This window comes from Lissotriton vulgaris, chromosome 4_1 (genome assembly GCF_964263255.1).
Source record: "Lissotriton vulgaris chromosome 4_1, aLisVul1.2, whole genome shotgun sequence".
Lineage (NCBI taxonomy): Eukaryota > Metazoa > Chordata > Amphibia > Caudata > Salamandridae > Lissotriton > Lissotriton vulgaris.
The window spans coordinates 480,011,198-480,036,528 of record NC_141691.1 but is presented as its reverse complement, the minus strand read 5'-3'; the positions used below and the strand labels follow the sequence as shown (position 1 = coordinate 480,036,528).

The following is a 25,331-nucleotide window of genomic DNA, read 5'->3' as shown; positions in this document are numbered from 1 at the left end:
ATTTCTCGGACCAAAGCTCAGGAGAGGTATAAGCAGAAGCGGATAAACACCAGCCCACGGAGCTTGCCTGCAGTGACCCCCTCCCGCCGTCGCACCAGAGTGAGCGAAGCGACCGCCGAGCGGAGGGGGGCATGTAAAAGCCACAAAAACTACAATACCCAGCAGGCTTTGCGGCGCAACACGCCGAGACAAGCGCGCCAGCCGGCGCATAAAGGCGGAGCCACCCCCGCGTCGCGGGAGTGCCCGAGGCTAAGCCAGGGGCCTGAAGTGGCCGGGTTGGGCCACCTCCCCAAGATCGCCCGTCAGGATCTTTAAGCTAAAGTCACCACAAAGAACACACGGGGTGTGGAGTACCAAATACTGCATAAGGATGACCAAAACACTAAAAACACCGATGGCAACAAGATCTACCACCAGATTGAAAACCGTGAGTACACCACTACCCACCATAACCGCCATAGACATAATGTTGCAAAAAACTATTAGAGTCGTGGCGGATGCCATTCAGGACACAGAGGCGACTCTCCTTGACACCAGACTTATGCTTTCCAAACTTGTCCTCGCACACTACAAACAATACTCAAAATATGGACGATACTGCCACATCACAGGAATCTTTACTGATGCAATCATTCTCAGATCTACCAAGGTCGCACGTTAAAGAGAACACACCTAAATCTTTGTTTACTGACTCAACAGTGAATAACTTGGACAGTAGTCTCTTGATTCTAACTAACCGTGTAAACAATAAACATCACGAACATGTTACGTCTTCAGACCCGGATGTCCATTTAGAGGAGAGCCACTCATTGGTTACCCACTTAACAGAAACTCAAATCTCTAAACAACCCAGTCTTTCCAAGTGTACCCGGAAAAAACGCAAAATAAAACATCCTATGAGAAAAACTCATTGCCTATTAGGCAAACCCAAACGTTCTATTAAGGATATGTGGCAGAAAACAATCCTGGGGAAACCCACTGAACCCACCTGTGCGGGGCTCTCACTGACATCTCCACAGGCTCAAGATGTACACCGAAACGTCAAGAACAATGCAGGGAGGACTCTGGTCAACGAGGAAACAGGCCATATAGATAAGATACTCATCACGAATACACCAACTATGAGTGAGATCGAAACCTTGATGAAATCACTCTTACAACCTATTAGCCAACAGATTGCTAACATCGAAAAGGCTCTGAGTAAATTCGAGAGGGCACAAAACGATATATCATCTAGTATTCTTAAACTACTAAAAATGCCCAATACACTCCCTACCTTTGTCCCAGCCACTACAACCCTCAATGTTAAAAATCCAAAAACTGTAAAAAAATCAAGTGATCCACCAATGAACACAGGTAAACAGAAAAAGCCACAGCAACAGGGTCCTTCTACAACTGATTTTACGTCAAACCCACAAACAGTACATCCTACTGAAAAGATTGCAGTTACACCCACAAATAACACGCAAAATACTCAGGCACGTGAGGACGACGATGACAGTGATTGGGCAGCAGAGGGTTACCCTTCTAACACAAACACAGTTACTGCTGAGACTTCAAGACACATAGCTCCACCAAACGCAAACATCCCTACTAAAGTAACTGCAGCACAGCAACCTAGACCCACCATAACACGAATACCCTCCCACATAAACTTACCACCACAGTCTAATCCCTACACAATAGTCATGATCGGGGACCCAAAAACAGATGAAAACAGGGGGGAAACTTATGTGGAATTAAAGAACAAAGTGATGCAATGGCTAACTACACACAGGCCACTTCCCTCCAATATAATAGGAACCATCTCTCATGTCAAGAGAGTAGAGTGGGTGGGCACGCGATTTAAATCCACAGAGGGTGACTGCATTGTGGTCACCTTTAAAAACATAGGAGCGGCGAAATTTATTGCAAACTGGAGGAGCCCTGTGACAAATAGTCTGATTCGAACAATGGGTCTAAGTTACTTTTATCCCGTTCACTCAGATAGCCAAAGGAATAAATATAAACACCATTATGTCCAAGAAGGACCCCTTACTTTGCAACCTTATCTTCAACCTTGGTCCGCCCCCTTTGTATCCTCCCAAGGCATGCTAGTGGACTCTGAACCACACTCATATTTCCACCTTGGGAAAGCAAAATGTATAATTATCAACCTTCAGCAACATTTGAGAGATCAGGGCCCATTCAACATCGAGACTATAACCATTTTAACTTACAACATAATAACTTTGGGGTCCCAATATCTAATAGATATGACGTACTCTACAACTATGACCAACTGGATGAGGTGGATTGACTGCCATTTGATTTGCCCCCAGTTTTCTCACCTGAATGGGTGGATATCCATGGCTACTCTAACGCAGTATGTAAGGTTAGTCCATCAATAAACTCTAACCTCTCAGATGTCAACTTAGCTAACAATGTAACAACGACGAGAACCCTTTACTCAGATAGCCCTTCCTCTGATCATGCCCCTACCCCTTCCGTACTTGAAGCGTGCAGCTCCTTTACCTCTATAGTCTTTCACTCCTCACTCATTACCAGAAACCAAGTGGTAAACTCAGCTAACAACGTTAACCCACAACTGCACTGTTCACCCAACACGACCCCAGCAATATCAACAGATCTCATTAAATCCAACCCTATTAAAATTCTATCATAGAACATTGCAGGACTGGCTGCCAAAACAAACGACCCGATGTGGGTATCTTTTGTTAAAAATTACACTATATTGTGCTTCCAGGAAACCTGGTTAGTAGATAATAATGCTTTCATGGAGGGATACGAAAGCTTCTTTGTCCACGCATCCCCTTCACCTAGTGGCAGGGCAAAGGGGGGCCTAGCAACGTTTATTAGTCTGTCCCACAAATCTAAGATAAACAATATAAAGCTGGTCAGTAGGAATATCCAGATACTGGATCTCAGAAAGGGAAAGAAAGGAATAACCCTGGTCAATTTCTACAACTCTGTCACATCACCAGGTGAATGTAACATCGTCACTCTTCAATATCATCTATGTGAAAACCTGACAAAATTGTCCCAGGATAAAATAATTGTTGGCAATTTTAACACGCACATTTGAGGAAACCCATCCACGACACCCTTGGGTTCTTTGGGATGTGGAAATAGATCAGGTCCACACTTTGCTCATTGCCACCGTGGAACAAGTATGAACACCCTAATAGATGCCCTGAACTTGAGTATGGCACTATCTCTGAAAGTTGACTCTTACCTTTAAAAACCCAACTTATAAAGGTTCACAGTCAGGTTCTTTCATAGATCACATCCTTCTTTCATCTGGTGTGGTAAATCAGGTTTTAAACTTTGATATACTCGAAAGCACCTATAGTGACCACAACCCCCTTTACCTCGAGCTACAACGTGGTCCTTTTGTACTTCGGAAAAATATCAAGGACCCAGGAGTGCTAAAGCCGGTCAATAACAATCGCCGTCTGAAATGGACCTCGATAAATAGCGACAATTTGCACGAGTCTGTTGTAAAGCACTGTGAATTTGAACTTAACCTTTGTGGCTCGAACTCCACCCCCCCGGAATCCATTTTATCCGCCTTTGTAGTGGTGACAAAAAGGATCAATCAATTGCTCTCTGTATCTACAAAAGGTACAACCGCCCAACAACCACGTTGGTTTGATCACATTTGTTCTTCAGCTAATCGAAAACTGAAAAATGCCCTCAAGAACAAACCAAGAGACTTTGCACTCATCAAGGCCCTACGTGCAGAATATAAAAATGCCCTTGCATCTCGCAAAAAGACTATAAAAACTAAAATCTGGGAGACTTTGCTTGATCCCTCAACTCTGGGCAACAGCTCGAAGTTCTGGAGCTTAATCAACAAGCCACTTTTTGATGACCCGAATGCCGTCAGCCTCGGAACTGTTATACCTGAGAACGATTGGATCTCCCACTTCAGTTCAATTTTTATGAGTGACGCCCCACAGACAATGCAAACTTTTAAACTCCCTGAAAGCACACCTTTGCACTTTACTACCAAAGAAGTTGAATTAGGGATCCTTGGTCTAACTAGTAACAAAGCCCCGGGCCCGGATGGTCTTCCTCCGGATCTATTTAAATCTAATATTCCCTTTTGGGCCCCAATTCTTACAGCAGTTATCAATGCTGGGGTCGAAATCGGGGCTCCAAAGTCCTGGGGAGCTTCCACCATCGTCCCTGTATATAAGAAGGGTGACAGAACAAAAGCAGCTTGTTACAGACCAATTTCCCTGATAAATTCATTTGCAAAGGTAGTGGGAGGGATCCGCTTAAATCGGCTGACTACGTGGGCCAAACAAAACAACATAATGGCTCCTGTTCAATACGGCTTTAGACCAGGGCATTCAACAACAACCCAATGCCTGAACTTATATTTAATCAGTGGCAAGTATACCCAGGCCAGAAAAGGAACATTATATATGGCCTTTATGGACCTTTCTTCGGCCTTTGATTGTGTTGACAGAAGTAAACTCTGGGAAGTTCTGCAGCATATGGGCGTTGAAAATAACCTGATCAACTTTTTGGCTGACCTCCACAATGATACACGTGCCAATGTTCGTTACACTAAAGATCTGAAAGTAACGAGACACTTCAAAATCAACCGGGGGGTCAGGCAGGGCTGTATTTTAGCACCTTTTCTTTTTAACCTATATATAAATGGTCTCGAGGAACATCTTTTAAAAACTGACACGGACTACCCTCGCATTGGAAAAAAGGGCGTCCCTGTTCTGCTCTACGCAGATGACGCCGTCCTCATATCCAGAACTGCACTTGGACTCCAAAAACTATTAGATTCCTTTCTTCAATTTATGACCCTACGTGGCCTGAGTATCAACAACTCCAAATCATTTGTTATGAAGATAGGCTCAGGATCAAAAAAGCATTACCCCTTTTCAGTCAATGGGGAAAAAATACCATCAACAAAAACCTTCTCATACCTTGGAGTACTGTTTGATCATAATCTCTCATGGGGTCCCGCTATAAACAAAAAGAAAGGTGAAATAATAAGGACTAACGCTGGAATAATGGACTTTGCACGCAAAATGGGTAATACACCAGTGACCGCCGTGATGAAACTATATCAAGCGAAAAGCGTCGCGGTTGCCTGTTATGGAAGCGAACTATGGGGCTTTGCCTCAGTGGACGCCCTCACAATTCTTGAAAATAACTTCCTGAAACAGGTCCTGTGTCTACCAAAAAGTATTGCTAACTTCTCCATCCATGAGGAACTCGGCACACCACACTTAGGAGATAAAATTGCTGTAAACCCTCTGCTCTGCTGGTTGAACTGCTGGTTGAATGACTCAATACCACTAACCCATAATATCCTCCTTGAAGCCCTCACCTGGGAAGGGCAATTCAAGATACCCTGGCTGAAATACATCAGACACTGCCTCCAAGACCTGGGCAGGTTGGATCTCTATCTAACACCACAGCATATATCCAAGAAAGATGCTAATTACGTAAAGGATACTTTCCTACTACATCGACAGCTCGCTAGGGAAGAAATTGAATTGAAGAAGGGTAGTGTAATGAGTCATATTTTAACTAAGACTTGTATACGCTCTGAACCATATCTATCTTGGCCTATCTCAAGATATGAGCGTTTCTTGCTGAGCAGATTCCGTCTTGGTTTATATCACCTACTGTTAGCCGTACCAAGTGGAGCCCACAGAGGGCAAGTGTTGCCACCTTGCGGCTGTGACAACAAGTCTCCGCAAGACCTGGCTCACTTTTTATTTTATGTACTTTTTACTCGAGACCAAGGAACATATTTTTAAAACCTTTGCTTAAAAAACTGAACTTTGTGCAAATCAAGCCAGCATTACTATATCTTCAAATGCTGCACTGTGATAGCACTTTCTTTACCTGTAACTTTTTAAAAACAGCCCTGAAATTCAGAAAAAGCATGGAAGGTTGACTCCCAGCTGAACTGTATTACCCCAGTAATCATGTCTCTAATAAGTATACCCACATTTGACCGTGTTATCATTTACTTTCTGTGATTATCTGCTTTTACTGCTCGTTTTACTGTTTGAATATGAATTGTATATATATGTATTTCCATGTGCTTTTATGACTGTATTTTAGACAGTCGAATAAAGAACTTTGAATTTGAATTAGTAGGACTTTTTCTCAGATTCCCTATAGCTTCTCCTCCACTTCCGCACAAACGGTTTACAGATGAGTTTTTGGTTTCTTAGCTCCTCTGTAAACCATGGGGCGGAGGGATGTGTCCTTTTAGGATGGAGGGTTTTGATAGGAGCTATTCTGTCACAGGCTTGGTCCATCCATTCTGTGTATGCCTGGCTCGCCTCTTCCACTGGCAGTTGGGCAGCTGTGGAGGTGAGAAGCTCCTGAGATGTAGTTTCTTCGATTTTATTCCAGGCTCTCGCTAGGTGTTCCTTAGGGCCTGAGCCCCTTGTACTTTGCTCAGTCAGTGTTATCTCAAATTGAACTGCAGCATGATCGGACCACACCAGGGGCAAAAGGCCCACAAATTGAAGGCTTGGATGATTGGAGAAGATCCCATCCAAGGTATGTCCTGCCACATGCGTAGGACCAACTACCCGCTGCTTCAGGTCAGCGCTTAGCATCAGATCATTTAAAATCACTGTCTGTTTTGGTCAAGGCTTACAAATGAAAATTAAAATCTCCCATAATTGTATAGGCCTCCGAGAAAATACCCTCTTCCAGTAAATTTCCAAGAGATGCTAAAAAGAGATTTCTCATTCCAGGCGGCCTATACAGTAAACACCCCTTAAATGTGTAATGATGGAAAAGACTAAGGTTATAAAACAAGGCTTCACATGTAACTATTGGAATAGGCTGAAAAGCTGCCTTAATCAATCCATGAAAGATCACTGCTAGGCCTCCACATTTCCTCATTGGCCTATCGAACGTATGGCATAAAAACCCTGGAGGGGTGGCCTTTACTATGTCTGGTCCAGATGCAGCATCTGTCCAGGCCCCTGTAATGAAAACCAATTTGATTTCCATCTCCTCAATAAGCCTTGCACATGCTAAGCTATGCTTGACTAAGGACCTCACATTCAGCAAAATGCAATTAAAAATGTGCATCTACCTGCCAGCTGCCCCTGTCCTCTGATCTTCTTTTGTGCGTATGGGCAGACCTAGGATTCTGGGTAGGCTGTTTTTACATCTAGGGCAGACGTCTGAGAGGCTCGCCGGAAGTACATCCATCAAAAGACAGATCCAGTCTCTGGCTCTACCTGCCCCATTTAGCTTTAACAGGGTAGATCTATCATAACTAAGAAACAGTGGTGTCTGAGCTGTAACCGCCAGGGGTTCTGGCACTGAAAGCGGGCCCAGCACAGAAAGGCTCGCCTTAGGCGCGTCCAATGAATTTATGTGCGAGTGAGGGAAAGCCTAGTCCGTTGACCACCGTTCCCTCCAAGATGGTGGCCCGCCCGCCTCTTGGTTCCGTCCCAATTCCCCTGTTGCCTACCCCTGGGGGGTGAATGTGATAGACTAAACGGTATTTAAAGTAAGTGCCAAGCAATTTCAGCAATATTTAAAAGGGTTAAAAACAGTTTCAACAGTAAAACATACAATTGTGCAAGCACCGCATTGTGCAACTAAACAGCTTCCTTTGTGCTTCTCCCTGCTCAAGCCTCAGGAGATCTAGTAAGAAACATTAGTAGTGATAGATTCCTTCCCTTAGAAGTACCCCCAGACGTCAGACTGGATTCGGAAAGTTTTTCGCAAGCAATACCCTGCTCGTCGGTAGGCGTCTTCGTGAGGCTCCGCGAGCGTCATAGTCATCGCCGAAGCTACTTAGACGCGCCCTGATGTCAGTTCTGTACATGACTTTCCGAGCCAGGAACACAGAGCCATGCAAGATACTGACCACTGGTGCCTTGAAACTAGGGCCCTGAAAAGGGATTACCTTAACCCTAGAAATCAGTTCGCTGAATGGGGAGGATGAGTAGGGCGGTAAGGAATCCATCACTACTAATGTTTCTTACAGATATATTGTTACCAAAGGTAAGTAACTTGTGCATCTGAAAGAAACACGTTATGATCGATTCCTTACCTTAGAATAGATAACCCAGCAATACCAACACCGGTGGTGGGTCTGCGAACCAAGTTCGCACTAGAAAGTCCTGGAGAACAGAACGGCCAAAGAAGCAGTCTCTCCGGACTTGGCTGTCCAGGCAGTAATGCTTGGTTAACGTGTGCAATGAAGCCCACGTATCTGCCTGACAGATGTTATGGAAGGGAACTCCTCATCCCAAGGCAGTAGTGGCTGCCATCGCCCTGGGAGAATGGGCACGCAGCACAAGAGGCTCCTTGTTAGCCAAAGAATAACAAGCATTTATGCACAGAACGACCCAACGAGAGATGGTCCGCTTGTGCACGGCCCAAAACCTTTCTTGGTGTCCATGTAGCCAACAAAGAGTTGGTCATCCACCCGGAACTGTTGTGTGTGGGTCAGATAGAATGAGAGCGCACATATTGGGTCCAGACGGTTGAGCCTCTCCTCCTCTTGAGGGACGCGGAAAGAAGGTGGGCAAAGTGATGGTCTGCCCGATGTGAAAGGCAGTGACAACCTTCTGCAGAAAAGAAGACAGAGTCCTTAGAACAACCTTGTCCAGACGGACAGAGAGAAAAGGAGGTTTAGAAGAAAGAGCATGGAGCTCATTCACTCTTATGGCAGAGGTGATGGCCACCAGGAATGCAGTTTTCAAAGTAAGACAACGTTAAAGGACAGTTGTTAAGTGGCTCAAAGGGAGCACACATCAAATATGTTAGAACCAGGTTCAAGTCCCACTGAGGCATCATGAAGGGAACAGGAGGGAAAAGATGAGTAATGCCTTAAGAATCTATCTACAACAGGGGCATTGAAAAGGGAAGGCTGATCTGGAAGCCGTAAAAAGGCTGAAATGGCTGAGAGATAGCCCTTGATAGTGCCCAGAGCAGAGCCCTGCTGGGCCAAAGAAAGCAGGAATAGAAGGACCTCTGAAAGAGGGGCAGAAGGGGGATCCACAGCCTTTGCTGTGCACCACTCCACAACTGTATTCCACCTGCAGGCGTATACCGTTTTATTGTAGGGACGTCTGGCTGCCAAGATTACATCACAAACTTCGAGAGGCAGGTCAAAAGACATCAACTGCCGCCACTCAATCTCAACGCAAGGTGGTGGAGGGTGGACAGGTTTGGTAGAGGACTGTCCTCTGCTGCTGCGACAGAAGATCCTCCCAAAGAGGCAGTCATATCGGGGGAGCGATGGCCATGCATCGGGATACCCTACTCTTCGAACCCAGTCCGGAGCCACAAGGATGACTTGGGCCCGGTCGCGCCTGATCTTCTTGAGCACTCTGGGTAGAAGTGGTATAGGCGGAAAGGCGTACAGTAGACCACAACTCCACTCGCGATGAAAAGCGTCACCTAGCGAGTGCCGCCTTGGAAACTCCAACACGCAAAACTGAGGACATTGCGCGATCTCTTCAGTGGCGAATAGATCTAACCAAGGCACTCCCCCCTGCTGAAAGAGTCATTGCGCCACGTCCGAGTACAGACACCATTCGTGATCCATCATGAACCGGCGGCTGAGTTAGTCCGCCCTGGTGTTCAGAGAACCTGCCAGGTGTTGAACCACCAGGGAAACCCCCTGATGTTCCTGCCATGTTCAGAAGTGCAGAGCCTCTTGAAACAGGGTCCACGACCCTACCCCACCCTGTTTGCTGCAGTACCACATGGCGGTGGTGTTGTCCGTGAACTACCTGAGTCTACTCTTCCCTTGACAGAGGGAATGAGTGTCTTCAGGACAAGCTGGATCGCACAAATCTCCAAAAGGATGATATGGAGCCGGGACTCCGCCAGAGACCAGAGGCCTCTGATCTCTGCCTCTCCCATGTGGCCGCCCCATCCCAGAAGGGACGTGTCCATCACAACTTTGTGTTCCGGTTGGGGATGGGAGAGGGATCTGCCGTTGATCCAATCGCGATTTGTGAGCCACCACTGCAATTGTTGTGCAGTGCCCTTAAGCATCTGGACGTGATCAGACAGTTTGCCCTGATGCTGTGCCCACTGGAACTTCAGGTCCCACTGCAGAGCCCGCAAATGCCATCAGGCATGATCCACTAGCAGGAAGCAGGAGGCCACAGGCCCAGAAGCAGAGGGGTCATCCTGACCGAAACCCGGGATAGAGGTTGAAAGATCAGGCTCATAGCCTGAATATCCCAGACTCGCTGCTCGGGAGGATAAACCCGAAACAGCGCCGAGTCCAGAACCACTCAGACAAGGGAAATCCCAGCAAATGCAGGAGGTCGGCCTTGGTCTGGAGGTGAGAGACGACTGCCTGGATCGAGCCCGCCTTCAACAACCAGTCGTCAAGGTAGGGTAAAACCAGAACCCCTGATCTGGGCAGATGAGCTGCGACCACCGTCCTCATTTTCCCGAGGGGCGCTGGTAAGGTCAAACGGGAGCACGGTAAACTGAAAGTGCTTGTGGCCTACGATGAACCGCAGGTAACGCCGAAGTGCCGGCAGGACGGGAATGTGGAAATATGCATCCTGCAAGTCCAACGCTACCATCTAGTCTCCAGGGTCGAGGGCAGACCAGACCTGAACTAGCACCAATATCTTAAACTTCTCCTTCCGGAGGAAGCGGTTGACATTCCTGAGGTCCAAGATTTGTCCTTCTTGGGGACCAGAAAGTAGTGGGAATAGCAACCACGACCTACTTCTGGCCCAGGAACGCATTCGATGGCCCCCTTGGCCAAGAGGGCTGTGACTTCCTGCTGCAGAAGCGCAAGATGGTCCCCGACATGCCGTGGTACTGAGTAGCCCCTTCAAACTATTTGCAGCACCCACCTGTCCGAGGTGATGTCGCGCCAGTGGTGGAGAGGATGGTGGATTCTGCTGCCCACTGCTGTTTGATTGAACTGAAAGTTCGGACTAAGAAGGCTTTGCAGTGAATGCTGCGGGGGTGGAGGTGGACTGACCAGCCCGCTGGCCCCCAGAACCGCCTCGGCGGTTCCAACGTCCGCGCTGAGATTGTCGCTGCACCGGTCTGTGGCTCTGAACGTGGTGGGGCACCCCTTCTGTGGCCACGAAAGGAGCGAAAAGCAAAAGGCGGAGGAGGCAGAGTGGCGAACAGGCCCAAGGACTTGGCAGTAGCCCGCGAGTCCTTAAAGAGTTCGAACGTAATGTCTGCTTTGTTGCCAAAAAGGCAAATGCCCATCAAGGTGTTCTGGACATCCCCCGAGAAGCCAGTAGACCTCAGCCAGGCATGGCGCCTAAGCGCCACCGTTGTGGCAATCACCCTGCCCAGCAAGTCGGCGGCATCAAGCCCACAACGAATGATGAACTGTGCTGTGTCTCTTCCAGCTATTATAGCTTGGGAGAGTACTGCCTGGGCCTCCTCCAGGCAGTTGGGCAGCACCTGCGCAACCGTGTCCCCTACAGAGTGGGAGTACTGGCCCAAGAGGCATGGGGTGTTCACCAACCGCAGCCCTAAGCTGGCAGATGAAAACAGCTTCTTGCCAAGCTGCTCCAGCTTCTTGGATGTCTATCCAGAGGTGCGGAAGGTAATGCGGTCTGGGAAGTTGAGGCTTGAACAACCAAGCTCTCAGGGGTGGGATTTTGAGAGAGGTAGAGGGAGTCGTCCGGAGCCGGGCGATGGAGTCAGGCCACGTTCCTATCCACAGGAGCCCCTGTGTTGGGCCTGTATCAAGTGACCAAAAGAACGTCTGACAGTGCATCAATAAAAGGCAGCAAGGGCTCTGAAGAGGTTGCCGCCGGTTGAAGCACTTCAGCCAGGTGGTTAGTACTAACTGCCACTGTGGCGAGAGTCTCGGCCGCCCAACACAACACCATTGCGTAACATGCTCCCTCCTCCATAGCCATGGAAGGAGGAGACAGCATGCCAAGATCAGGCGAGGTGTCTAGACCACTGGCATCCCCCAAATCCTCTGCCCAGTTCGGGTCATCACCGCACTGCTGTGTGAGAGGTCCTCCAACCCCTCCCAGTTCTCCCTTTCCGCCGAAGTCTGTGAAAGAGGCTGAAAATAAGGAGGACGTATGTAGGGGTAGAAAGGCCCCATCAGCGTGGGAATCTGCTCTAGCGACGCCGCTCTGGTACCGCGTCCGGTTCAGGGCCGGAGGTAGACATCGGTGGAGGTGTATCAGGTCAACCGGTGTCGCCCGGGATCAGAGCCCTGATCCAGGGAGGTCCTGCGGCGCCAGGGTCGGAGCAGACGGCGGCGCCGGGGTCGGAACCACCAGCGTCGGAAGGGCAGGACCTCCAGTCGGGCCCAGAGGTACGCCGGCGGGGCTAGAGGGCCCAAAGAGTCGGGCCATAGAAGCAAGAAACTAGCACCTGTGCAGGCGTCGCCGACAGACTCGGAAAAGGCGAGTAGGCTGGCGGCGACGTCGCAGGCTCTGCTGGAGCCGCAGGGGTGGTCCCACCCGCACCCTCAGCCGCTAGGGTAAGTCAAAGAGCAACGGCACTTATTTGACTTTTTGGAATGCTTCGACTTACCTGACCCAGAGTGCGAAGACTTAGATCCAGAGGAGCGATGGTGACCGGTCCCTAGACCTCCCACGGTACCGGGACCTTGAGCCGACTGCTGGACTTCCAGCAACTTTTGGGAACGCTCCCGCAAACTCTTCGGTGCCATGGCCCGGCAGTTGAGGGCACAACTTGGGAGTCATGGTCACGCCAAAGGCAGTGAAGACACAGGGAGTGCGGGTCAGTCACCGACATCATGCAGTGACAGTCCCTGCAGCTCTTGAAACCGGGTATCCCTACAACACCAGGAGTCGATAGACTAAGAAAAAATGAGTTAAAAGGCCTCGAAAAAGCTCAGTCAAAAACTGCCTGGGGGTACACTTGCTGCCGCGGAAAAAGAAACGGACGTTCGCGCGTGTGGAAGTAGCTCCAGCGACAATCTCGGCAACGAAACTTGCGGAGCCGCACAACGACGCATACCGGCGCGCAGGGGTACTGCTGACGAAAAACTTTCCGGATTCAGTCTGACGCCTGGGGGTACTTCTAAGGTAAGGAATCTATCACTAAGTGTTTCCTTCAGATAGGAAATAGCATTATATGACATTTGACTCCTTTACACCCTTTAGTGCCACACAAGGGGCCAGGAAATTGTACTTTTGCTTGAAGCTATAAAATGAAAACTTGAGGCCACAGCCCATCCAGAGTCTATACCATACACAAAAGCAGTTCATACATGAATATAGAGGCAATGCCATACTTCTTTTTAAAATAAATAGGAAGTAGATTCAGTATAAGGGCGTAAAAGTTGTGACACAGGGGGCTACTTCAAACTACTGTAGATAATGAGACTTGATTAAATGACAGGTGCGGCTCGTCATGTAAGGTCCCCTGCACGAGCCCTCATAGACCCTTGTAGTGCAAAGTTCTTTAAGATGATTTCTGTCACCTACAATATAGCTGACCCAACAATGTTAGTTTGCGCCTTTGGACTACTGCACATTTTAACTCTGGATTAATTAGGCGTACTCCTCACAAATACGAACCGCTTTCAACGTTGTTGCTGTGTTTTTCCTGGATTAGTAGACTGCGCTGTAATACAGGTGTGTTTATTTACGCCTTTCCCCCCAATTCAAGACCTTTTAAAAAGTAATGTTTTGAGAAACTGAAAAAGTTAGCAACCTTTTACCACAGTTGACCTTTCAACGTTTTGAAGTGCAGTACACACTGGGGGAGAATGCTACTATTTTATATCAAATAAACCAAATTTTATAATTTTCCAAAGTCATATAATCAGATAACGGTTGAAGCAGTCAACCTTGATCGCATTTACGATGACAATCATTATTGCAGTCACAAGTACTGCACCCTAATAGCCACGGCTACAACCCAATTTTTTCTTCCCATTTCCATAAGCAAACACTTCAATGGCAACTGACCAGGGCTTAGGATTCATAAGGGTCCAAGACAATCTTACAATAGCAATACTAATCATTCCAGATTTGATAATGGGCACTTTTCTAGCCAAGTAGGTGAGTGACTATGGTCATGCACTGGTCTAATCCCTTTTCCCTTCAAGTGCGCGGGGTGGAGTGTTTCCATCCAGTGCTTAGCATGATCTTTTAGCGACAAGGAGCCGCAAACACAGCAGCGCCATATTTAAATTACTGGAATCTAGATCAACATTTGATGGCTTACCCTTTTCCTGGACCGCGGCTGATGAGGCACCCCAACAATCTTCAGTTGCTGGTCAATCCTAGGAGACCCCAAATTCCTACGTTTCACAGACCTCAGATGTACTTTCCAGTGGTGATCTGCATTCTTAAAATAGTTCTTTAATATAAAAAAAAAAAAGATTATGGCAAGTTATGATATATATGCAGGCTAAGCACTGTGCTAATCCCATCTAGAACACATTTGGTTGTCAATAACGGCAAATCACTTGCACACACTCAACAGGCCTTCCTTTAACTTTGTGGGACTGATTACAAACCTTACAAAAGATATACGCTAGACAGATTTTTTTCTTTTTGTTTTCTTTACACATAAAAGGCATTTCACAAAAGGTGCTACAAAGCTAGAATAGTAAATGGGGCGTGGTTTGAACGCCGACCGGGATGGCTGTGTGAGCGTGCAGCTCCGCGCCTAGTCCCGATATTTATCCTGATATTCCTGCCGTTGGCGCTCCCGGAGGTGCGGTTTTACCGCACGAGGTGTTGCTCGAGCAGAGGGGAGAGTCTGGGAGCCAACGGGACCTCGGACACAGTACGGAACTCCGATCCCGGAGTTGGGAGGAGCCAGGCCGAGAACAAAGTAAAATGGCGGCACGGGGAAACTGATGGACTGCCCACGGGACGGAGCGCACCCGAACTGAGCTGGAGTTCAAGCGACTGCCTCGCAAAGCAAGTGGAGCGGGGGCTCGACGGAGGGAATCTTCGGCGCTGCACCGGAGAAGTGCGTGGACACCGTTACCCCGGAGATCGGTGAGTGCAGCGCCCCTCACCCCCTCGCTCCCCGACATGGTGGCAGAGTGAGTAGCGGACCGCTCTTGGGAGGCGACGCCTGCAGTCAGCGGCTGTTGGAATCTCCGAGGAGCCGGCCGAGATTCTTTGGAGGGGGCCACGTGGGGAGGCGGATTCAGCCGCCTGCACGAGGGACATTGCGCACCGGCAACGGGCTCCCACGCAGCTGCAGGAGCGGACCCGGAGCGCGAACGTTTCTGGACCCTGAGCAAAGCGGAGTGCTGCGGCTGCCGGGAGTGTCTGGGACCGGTCTTGGACGTACCCTGCACACCAGTAGGGGCTGCGGGGCGCCATTATAGGCAGTGAATCCCACCCAACTGGACGGCTCACGGCATGGTGGTGGAACAAACTCAGAGCGGGGCTTAGGACCGCAGTGTAAACCTCACATGGCGCAATACCCGTGGGCGGCCGGCGCAGCCGGTTCTGGAAGACGCTCGCCTGCTCTTTTGGAATTGCGTTGCTGGTTCGCCGCGGCTGGTTTGGACGCTCCCTGGGTCTGAGGTGGAGATATGGTGGAACCGCACAGCAAACAGCCATAAACCATATGTGGAGGCCCATAGGTCGAGTGTGCTCTAAGGGTGCAGAGGAAAGGAGGAGAGGGCATGAACGATCCTTTGGTTGTGGGTACTGAGCCCTTGCACTAACAAAAACTGGTCACTGCTGAGGCGTCAGTGGGCGGTGTACCTGTACCAGGGGACCTGGGAATTGACGTGGCCCCTGTAGGTGGCCCTGGGGCAGCACCTGACGCGATCGAGATGGCCGCTACCGGCGGTGTCTTGAGTGTGCCACAAGGTCGAGACGACGCGACCGCCTTGGTCCAAGATGGCGGTACCCATGCCCCACCGGATGCAGCGACACAAGAACAAAGGCTGAATCTGCGTCTCTACAACATCCTGGAGGCGATAACCGCAACGAAGGAATCGCTGCACCAAGACATAGCACAGGTCGCTACGGGGCTGGGTCTCCTGAAGGCGGATCATGCCAAGCTCTCGGACAGAGTAAAAGAGAATGAGCAACTGCTTCGGAAGCTGAAACCGGCGGTGGTGACTGCGGAACACAAACTGACTGATATCCTTGGCCGCCTGGCGACTCTGGAGCGACGGGCGGAGGATGCGGAAAGTCGCAACCGGAGGAATAACGTGAGGGTGGTGGGCCTTCCAGAAAAAATGGAAGGGGGTGACGCGGTGACCTAGTTTAAAACGGTTGTAGCGCCGGAGTGTCTGTCTCCCTTCTTCTCCCTGGAGAGAGCACACATGGTTCCGGCCCGCCCACCTCTACTGGGCCGGCCACCTCGGCCGATGGTGGTAAAACTATTGCACTACAAGGACCGCGATCTGCTGATACAGAGCGCACGTTCTCAGGGCCCCTTCCAAGTGGACAATAACAAAGTTACGGTCTTTCCGGATTACACACAGGAAGTTCAGAAAAGCAGAGCGTCCTTCTTATCCGTGAAAAAAGAACTGAGGGACGAGGGGATTCAATACTCCTTGCTCTTCCCGGCCAGGTTAAGGGTGATCCTCGATGACAAGACCCACTTCTTCCAGACCCCGGATGAGGCATGGTCGTAGCTTGAATTGTACCGTGCTGGAACGGATCGCACAAACAAAAGCGGGAGGGAAAGGCAAAAACCGGTCCAGATAAGGAAATCGCAGCGTATTCGCAAACGGAATAAACTCAAAAGAGCCATGCGGGAGGTTCAGATGGCGGCAGACAGGAAAGGAGCATTGGCTGCGACGGCGATCATCACGGGGTCGCAGCAAGAGAGGACATCGGGGGGGGGGGGTCGGAGGAGGAGGGAGAGAAATCAGGAGGAGACTAATCGGAAACAGGGAGCGCGAAGGGACCAGCGGTCACCCCGCAGACTTCGGATGGACTATTTAATGAGTGACGTTTCTGAGAACTGAGCAATTCCGAGATCCCTATTGGGGCAGACTCTCCAAATATTTGGTGGACTAACTGGTATGGAGCTGTGAAAGCAGCATGGGATCGAGGGCGCGGGGTGGGAGCTCTGCCTGCCCTGGATCGGCTTTCACTCACCCTCTTGTGGCCCTTAAGGCCTTCTGTGGTGACGACCACAGATTAGTATAATGTGTGCTGTGTTGACGGTTTGGAACGGGGCTGAAGCTGGGTTATTAGGTCCTGTCCTGGGGAGAGGGGTTTGGGGTGTTTTTAGGAGTGTTTTGAAGGGGGGGTACAACTGCTGCGATGTGGGGAACAACTGTTTGTTACTGATACTGTGCAGAAACGACTATTATGGGTACGTTACCCAATTTAAAATGCATTACATGGAATGTCCGTGGACTTCGAACGATGGTGAGACGTCATAAGGTGCATGCCCATTTGGTGAGGCGTGGCGTCCAGATAGCAATGTTACAGGAAACTCATTTGACCAAGAAGGAGTGCGATGCCCTACAGAAGAGGTGGCGGGTCAGGTGTTTGGCACCACATACTCAGCATTTGCCAGAGGGGTGCTAATATGGATAAGGGCGAGGACACCATTCCAGGTCACGAACCAGCGGGTAGACCCTGAGGGTAGATATGTGGCGGTGGAGGGACGACTTTACGGTAGAGAGGTGGTCCTGTGTAGTGTATATGCCCCCAATGCCGACCAGGCCCGCTTTTTTGATAGTTTAACAAGCTCGCTGGCTTGTTTTCTGGCGGGCCCCGTCGTATTAGGGGGCGACTTTAACTCGATCACTGATGTGATACTGGATAGATCGCATCCGCCATTGGCCGACTTCCCAGTGCGCAGGCTGGCAGCTCACAGGAAGGATTGGCAGGAGAGGTGGGGACTGGTAGATGTATGGAGGAAGCAGCACCCTGAGATTAGGGACTATTCCTACTTTTCATCAATACACGCATTGCATGTTAGACTAGACTCGGTGCTGTGTAGTGGCCCCTTGGCTGCTGTGATAACTCATACGGAATATCTGACCAGGACCATTTCGGATCATAATCCCTTATTGGTGTCAGTGCAGTGGCAGCAGGCGAGGTCGGCGGTTCCAACATGGCGGCTGCGGCATGATACACTAGAAGATCTGGTGTTTAGTGACACGGTCCGACAGGGCATTGAACACTATTTGGAGGTGAATGAGGGCTCAGCCACAACGAGATCGGTAGAATGGGATGCGATGAAAGTGGTGGTGAGAGGAGTGTGCATGGGCAGATTCTAGGATGCGAGGACGGCAGTCTTGAATGATCTGGCGAAAGCGGAAGAGGTGTTAAGGGGATTGGAACTGCGAAGGCCTGAGCGACCGGACCTACAGGAGCGATTGCTAGAGGCTAAGGAGGTGGTGGCGACTGAGACTGAACGGCTGCGGTGCTATGATTATAAGTTGTACACCATTAAGGTGCACGCAGAACGGGATAAAGTGGGTACACTCCTTGCCAAGCTCGCCGACCCGGAGCCTAGAGGGTGCCCGGTCATGAGTATAAGAACGGAAAAGGGGGATATAGTCTACTCGCAATCAGCAGTTCTGGCGCACTTTCAATCTTATTACACGGGATTATATGAATGCCAACTAGAAACGGAGGTCTCTGAGATAGGTGAATACTTGGATTTGATCCCACTGCCGGTTCTGGATGGCGAGGATGCGAAAGACCTAGGAGGACCCATAACATTGGCAGAGATTAGGGTAGCTATTAAACAGATGGCCAGAAATAAAACTCCAGGGGTGGATGGATTACCGATTGAATTCTATGCCAAATTTATTGACATTTTAGCACCCAAACTATTGGTGGTGTACTCGGAGGCGGGGCAGTTGGGATGCTTACCCGAGTCAATGAGGGAGGCGTTAGTGGTACCACTGTTGAAACCAAGCAGAGAAGCGTTGGATATGACGTCTTACCGACCCTTATCTATGCTGACGGTGGATTATAAGATTCTGAGTCGCATCCTGGCCACCAGGTTACTGCCGCACATGACCACATTAGTGCATAGGGACCAAGCGGGATTTATCCCAACTAGTAACACTTCCATGAATATACGCAGACTGGTCCGGATTTTAGTTAGTGCCAGGGCCTCAGCTAATGACCCCGCGGTGTTAGCAGTTGGTGTCGAAAAGGCTTTCGACAGCCTCGAGTGGGGGTACCTAGATGAGGTATTGGTGAAATTCGGAGTAGGAGAAGGATTTAGGAGGTGGAGAAAGGTTCTCTACTCGTCGGCGAGGGTACGGCTGGGGCCGATTATATCTTCGGCTTACCCTGTATGTAGGGGGACGAGGCAGGGCTGCTCACTGTCCCCCTTGTTGTTCGCATTGGCGATGGAGCTGCTGGCGGCACAGGCAAGGTCAGGTGCAGTATACAGAGGGATCGCGCAAGGGGTTGAGTCGCATTATATATCATTATATGCTGATGATCTGCTATTATACCTAGCAGACACCGGACGATCCCTAGAGGGAGCAGTGGTTATGCTGGCTAGATTCGGGCAGCTGTCAGGCCTTCGGGTGAATTGGACTAAAACCTGTGTGTTTCCATTGCGGGCGGGTACACCCTGTCCCCCCCCTTGCGAGGGAGGTGGTGTGGGAGCCCTCCTGCTTCACTTACTTGGGTGTGCGCATCTACCAAGAGACCACGGACCTATTGGAGGGTAACGTAGGACGTTGCGTTCGCGTGCTGTAGGGTTGCATGGCTTTTTGGGCCTCCCTCCCTCTGTCGATGTTAGGACGAGTGGCATTACTGAAGATGGTGGCACTCCCGCGGCTGCTTTACTATTTCCGGACACTGCCGGTATGGATCCCACAGCGAGTCTTTAAAGAACTGAAGATGTTGGTGACTGGCTTCCTTTGGGGTCACGGACGGCGTAGGGTGGCGTTGGGTACCCTGACTAGGCCCAAGTTCGAAGGGGGGATGGCAGTCCCAGATTTTGAATTATACTACCTGGCGGCACAACTGCAGATATTAACGCAACATATTGCTAGAGAATTCAGGGGTCCTGAACACGAACGTGAGACTGGTATCCAGAGGCATGTCTTGTCATACATAGTCATGCAACAGAAACTAGATATGAGGGACCTCACGGTGGAGGAAAGGACACTTAAATTATGTTGGCACAGGAGCCTGAAGAGAGCGAAAAGGGCCCGGCCGTATGCACCGGAGATCCCGCTGGGGATGCTGACCGCGCTGCCGCATAGGGGCGATTGGTCCCAGTTGTTAGAATGGGAGGAGTTGTGCTTGCAGATGGTGGGGGATTTGTACGTAGATGGGGTATTGGTCCCCTATCAGACATTACAGGAGCAGTTTGGCCTGCCAGACGGGAATTTTTTACTGCACGCAGCAGTGGTTGCGGCGATGCAGAGGCACTGGAAGGGAGGGCTGGCCGAGCCGGAACCGACCATGGCATGCCAATACGTGGTGATGGCTGCGGGTACTGCTAAAGCGGTAACTTTCCTTGACACTAGAATGTTAAATGAGGGACTAGTACCTCTGCTGGCACTGAAGATGCGATGGGAGGATAGCATAGGCAAGCCCATACTGGACACTGTCTGGAGCCATGTTCTGAGATGGACATGGAAGGGCACAAGGAACGCACGATTCCAGCAGGTACATTTATTCATCATACATAGGGCCTACCTGACTCCAGAGAGGATCAAGCGGTACTTTCGGGTGCATGACGCAATGTGCCCGAGATGCTTGGCGCCCGAGGTTGATCTGGATCACCTGTTGTGGGGCTGTCCAAGGCTAGGGACGTACTGGCCTGAAGCCTGGTACTCATGTTGGCTCAGAGAGAGATTACTTGGCACTGGAAATCTAAAGAAGGCCCGTCAGTGAGGAGGTGGATGAATGAGCTATTGAAATGGTCAGGATGTGAAAGGGTCTCAGAATGCGACAAGCTACTAGAACTGACAATGAGAAAAGCTTAGAAATGGCGAGAGCCTGGGAAATGGTAGTCCAGGCATTGCGTGACTAGAATAGTAATGATTATTTAAACTGAAGTGGAAACGCTATTTCTCACAAGACAGACCTGCATAAAGAACACTTCCCTGTGAAAGACTCACTTCCCTGTGAAAGACTGGGACCCATGCTTTGAAGTGGTGCCATTATGCTGGTGGTGGTGCTTCGCTTCATGAATTTGGATCACAATCTCAAGCAACAGACTCCTCTGCGGAGGGTACGCTGCCTACTTGAGGGATTTGGTATGGTGGGACAAGATTAGTATCATATTTCTAGGGCACATGTGGGGTGACGCTCATATGAAGCCCTTTGCTGAATGTTTAGCTTCAACACAAACAGTTTCACGAATGTCTGCAGCTAAGCCACGCACCGAGCACTTACTGCCCTTATCTTAGAGATCTCCCAGAATACAGCCCGCTGGAGGCGAGTTTGCTGATGGGCAGCATTCCCGGTGGCAGTGCATCCAAGATATACCAGTCCCTCGCACATAATGTCCTAGATATGCTCTGGTTTCTGATGCAAAACCGGGTGGGCTGGGTCGGGGAACCTGACAAAGCAGACTGGCGTGATACACTTATGGCTCCCTGGGAGAACATTACAGTGTCCAGGCTGAGCCATATTTAATTTATCTCCAATGACATACCTGGCCCTTGCATACTCTGGCAGGTGGGAACACTCCCCACACCCAAATGTTTTCAATGTACTCACTCCAATAGGAGGACTTTCACATGTTTTGGCAATGCCCTGATATTGTGCTATTTTGAGGACACAAAGGTAGAAAACACTTGCACAGGTGTTGGGAAGACACATTGACCTCACTCCCAGAATGGGTCTCCTGGCAGATATAGGAGGGAACAGGGCTGAGTGGACATTGGCGGATGTTGCAGCAGCCTTGGCCAAATGTGGCATTGTCCAGAAATGTAGCTACCAACTCCACCTGCAACCCCATAGACATGGTTGCGTACGGGGCAAGTGGTGGGACTATTATGGACTGAGAGACAATGGGCCAATACGGGTCTCTTTATAGATTTTATTCAATTATTGTCGGGTGCAATATGAAAATATAATTAGAATAGATTTATTTAAAAATAAAAAGCAGTAGTAAGTCTCGCATTGCACAGAGCCAACCCAGGTAGTGCCAGAGAAAAATATGGAGGTAGGAGATGATATATATATATATATATATACATATATATATACATACATACATACACATATATACATATATACACACATACATATATACATACACACACATCAGGTTAAAAATAAGTTTAAAACTGTATATATTTTAATTCTAAAATATAAGAATTTGTATTTAATTTTTTTTATAACAATTGCAAAGAAATACAATTAAATTACTTGCTATACATTCTAGACATCACTTCAATTATTAATGATTAATAAGAAATAATTTTTTTTACTTGGGTGGGAATTTATTTTTTAATTTAAACTTCAACAAAATAGGCAAGTAACTTCCTTCTCTGCACTATGGGCTACTCTGAAGGAAAAATGGAGTAGGAACCATAAAAGCATGATCAAGGCCACACAATTGAACTCTCAAGAAAGTTAAGTATCTACAAGAAGCCTGGCTCACTAAAATATCTAATTTGAAGTCCAGACAACGTTTAGCAAAATAGAATCATGGGCTGATCTTCAAGTGGTGGCAATACAAATATCAGGAATAGGTACAATTCTCATCAGAGCTTCAATACCAAACTTCCCCTTTGTGGAATGGGCTCTAGGCTTACTGGTTAGGACTAATTTGCTTTTTCATAAAAAGTAACCATGCAAATAACCTATCCATCTGGCAGTGGTCTGTTTAGAAGAGCCTAGACCTGTCCAGACAACTCCATAATTGGCAAAGATCTGTTTGACCTATTTCATAGTTTCCAAATTACGTAAAGCCCTCTGGACATTGAGGGTATGTTAAGATCTCGGTTGTGGACATAAGAACTGGAAAAAATGTAGACCAGGAAAAGATCTAAATAAAGTGAAGGATGAGATCTTTATAAAACTTATGAAGGAACACCATGTACTGTACACTTAGAGTCTGAAGTTCACTCGTCCATCTTGCCATTATAATAGCTACTAAAAAAGCAAACTTTCCCAAAATATGCTGTGTGCCAACATGGTGCAATGGTTCAAAGGAAGGAACAGGTTAAATAGGAGGAAATACTTCATCAAGACTCTCCAGTGAATTCTTTATCACTTGGATAGTCTAAGGAGACTGACTGTAAGCAGTAATAGCAACCAACTGTACTGAAAGAATACTATAAACCAGAGGTTGCTAAATACATTTTTTACTGCAGTACCATGATTTCCTGGATTGCTCTTGGGACAGCCTGTTTGCTGATGCATCATAAGTATAACCTCTTCCACTTGAATGAATATGAAGACCTCCTGTAAGCCCATTCATCTCTCTCACAACAGCCATAATCTCAACAACAGGTACATTTAAGTGTCCATACTGAAAGACTTCAGGAGCCAGACTGCCAATGCAATTAAATATTCCACAGACACTCTGGAAAGCAGACCAACCCTGATAGACAGCCACTTGTTCCATAAAAACAACATTCTGAAGGTAGAGGTAACTCTACTGGCAGAACAAATCTGCAGCAATGAAAATTATGTTTGAATTGCAGAGTCTTAACTTGGTCACCTTGGGCAGAAATGGGATTGCAATAAAGTGTAGAGAAATCCTCTTAATCAACTTATCAAATGTGCAAACAAGGCTAGTTGTTGATGTCCCCAGCAAGAGAAGATGTCTTCCACCCTTCGTTATTTAAAACCCATTAGTGCTACTCTGACAGGTGGTGACTCAGTTCATACACATTTGAGATTTGCTACCCAGTGAGGACAATCACTGTGAACTGAAAACCTCTTGGTAACATCCAGTGCCAAATTTATTGAATTTCCTGATAACAAACCCTGCACTTTGTGCCCCCTTGCTTCTTCAGCTAGGACATGGCTAACATTGTCCATTTGAAGCAAATGAGGACCTGGATTGATCACTGGCAAAAACAACAAATGACAAACGAAATGTCAAACAAATCAAACATTCACCCCTAGTCACAGATCTGGGTTTAATCCATTGGTTTTTTTTTTTTTGCTCACCACTCTAACTCAGTTTGGGGTTACCATGAGGAGCAGGGTCGCAACTGATTTTAATATGGCTGGATCCAAACTCGGGTGGCATGGTGAGCAAAACAAACTGTGGATTAAACCCAGATCTGTGACTGGGGAGGAATGTTTGATTTTTTCAGCATTCCATCCATCACTTTTTCTTTTCGCTTTTGTCGCCCTAAGTCGGAAAGGTATGCACAGACGTGGGTCCTCTCATCACTATGGCACTGGATTCAAGTTAGCCTGGCGGACAACGGGGTCGTCCCCAAAAGAGTTCCCAGCATGCTTGTTTCGAGTCCAAGGAGGACCTGGCCTGGAAGTTCGGGCTAGACGGTTTCCATAGGGAGCAGGGTCAAGACTGATTTGCGTATCATTGGGTCCAAACTAGGGTGTCGTGGTGAACAGCAAAACAATGGATTAAACCCAGATTGGTGAATGTTTGATTTGTTCAGCATTCCGTCCATCATTTGTTCTTTTCACTTTACTCCAAAAGCGGGAGAAGCAGCATAGGCTGCAACGGCAAGCTTGGATCTCTGAAACATTAGTGAAAGCTATGATTTGCACCATTCACTCAATTTCCCCTTAATTTGTCCGCGTGTGAAATTATTCTCTGCCCTTCAGCCTCCATTAAAACATTTTCTAGCAACTTACATAGTTGTTTGAATGAAAGTGAGCAAGACAAACCATGCAGACATTGTGGTCATTGTAGAAAAGTAGGATCTGCTTTCAAGGTTACTCCCACGGGGCGCTTGAGGGCGCGCACACGGAATGGCCGTCTAACTGCGAGGCTCCTGTTCCCTGGAGAATATATCCTTCATTGATCCTACCCTTCTGGAGGGTGAGAGTCCCCAAAGGCAGCTTCACTTGTGCAGCGTGTGACCGCCCACGTCCGGTCCAACTTGTAGATCCCCGAGTGCACCTGGGACCGAGAAAGTGAGCCTGCCGTAAACCCCCGGCGGCGCTACTGGAGCAGACGGGACGTGAGATCGGGAGCCGTCTGCCACGCAAGGCCGGTGCTTACCACGAGGCGGTGGGCCCTGACCACAGGCCCCGGTGGCGGAGACCGCTGTACCCGGCGCTCTCGCTATGGTGATTGGCCCCTTCCCCTGCCTACTGGGAGACCACCTTGGAGGCCAGATGCCTGGGGGCATATCTATGCTGAACTGACATACCTCGGCGTTGCGGGAATTTATCTGCTGGCGCATCCCGGCGTCCTGTGAGGGAATTAGCGCTGGTCGAGAGGAGCGCTGTGGTTCCCTGCGGGCGCCGTGGTGGGATGCAGTTGCGGCCGGGAGTGCCGCC

General features: G+C 48.8%; 1 protein-coding gene across 2 annotated transcripts in view; it reads right to left on the bottom strand.

The window, feature by feature from the left end:
• Positions 1-25,331, bottom strand: part of CENPI (centromere protein I) — a 508,210-nt gene that overhangs the window by 237,919 nt on the left and 244,960 nt on the right. For both annotated transcript variants that reach the window (XM_086964635.1, XM_086964636.1), the window contains exon 9: positions 14,188-14,322. In XM_086964635.1, the coding sequence (XP_086820761.1) occupies positions 14,188-14,322 (135 nt within the window). The remainder of the gene's footprint in view (positions 1-14,187; positions 14,323-25,331) is intronic.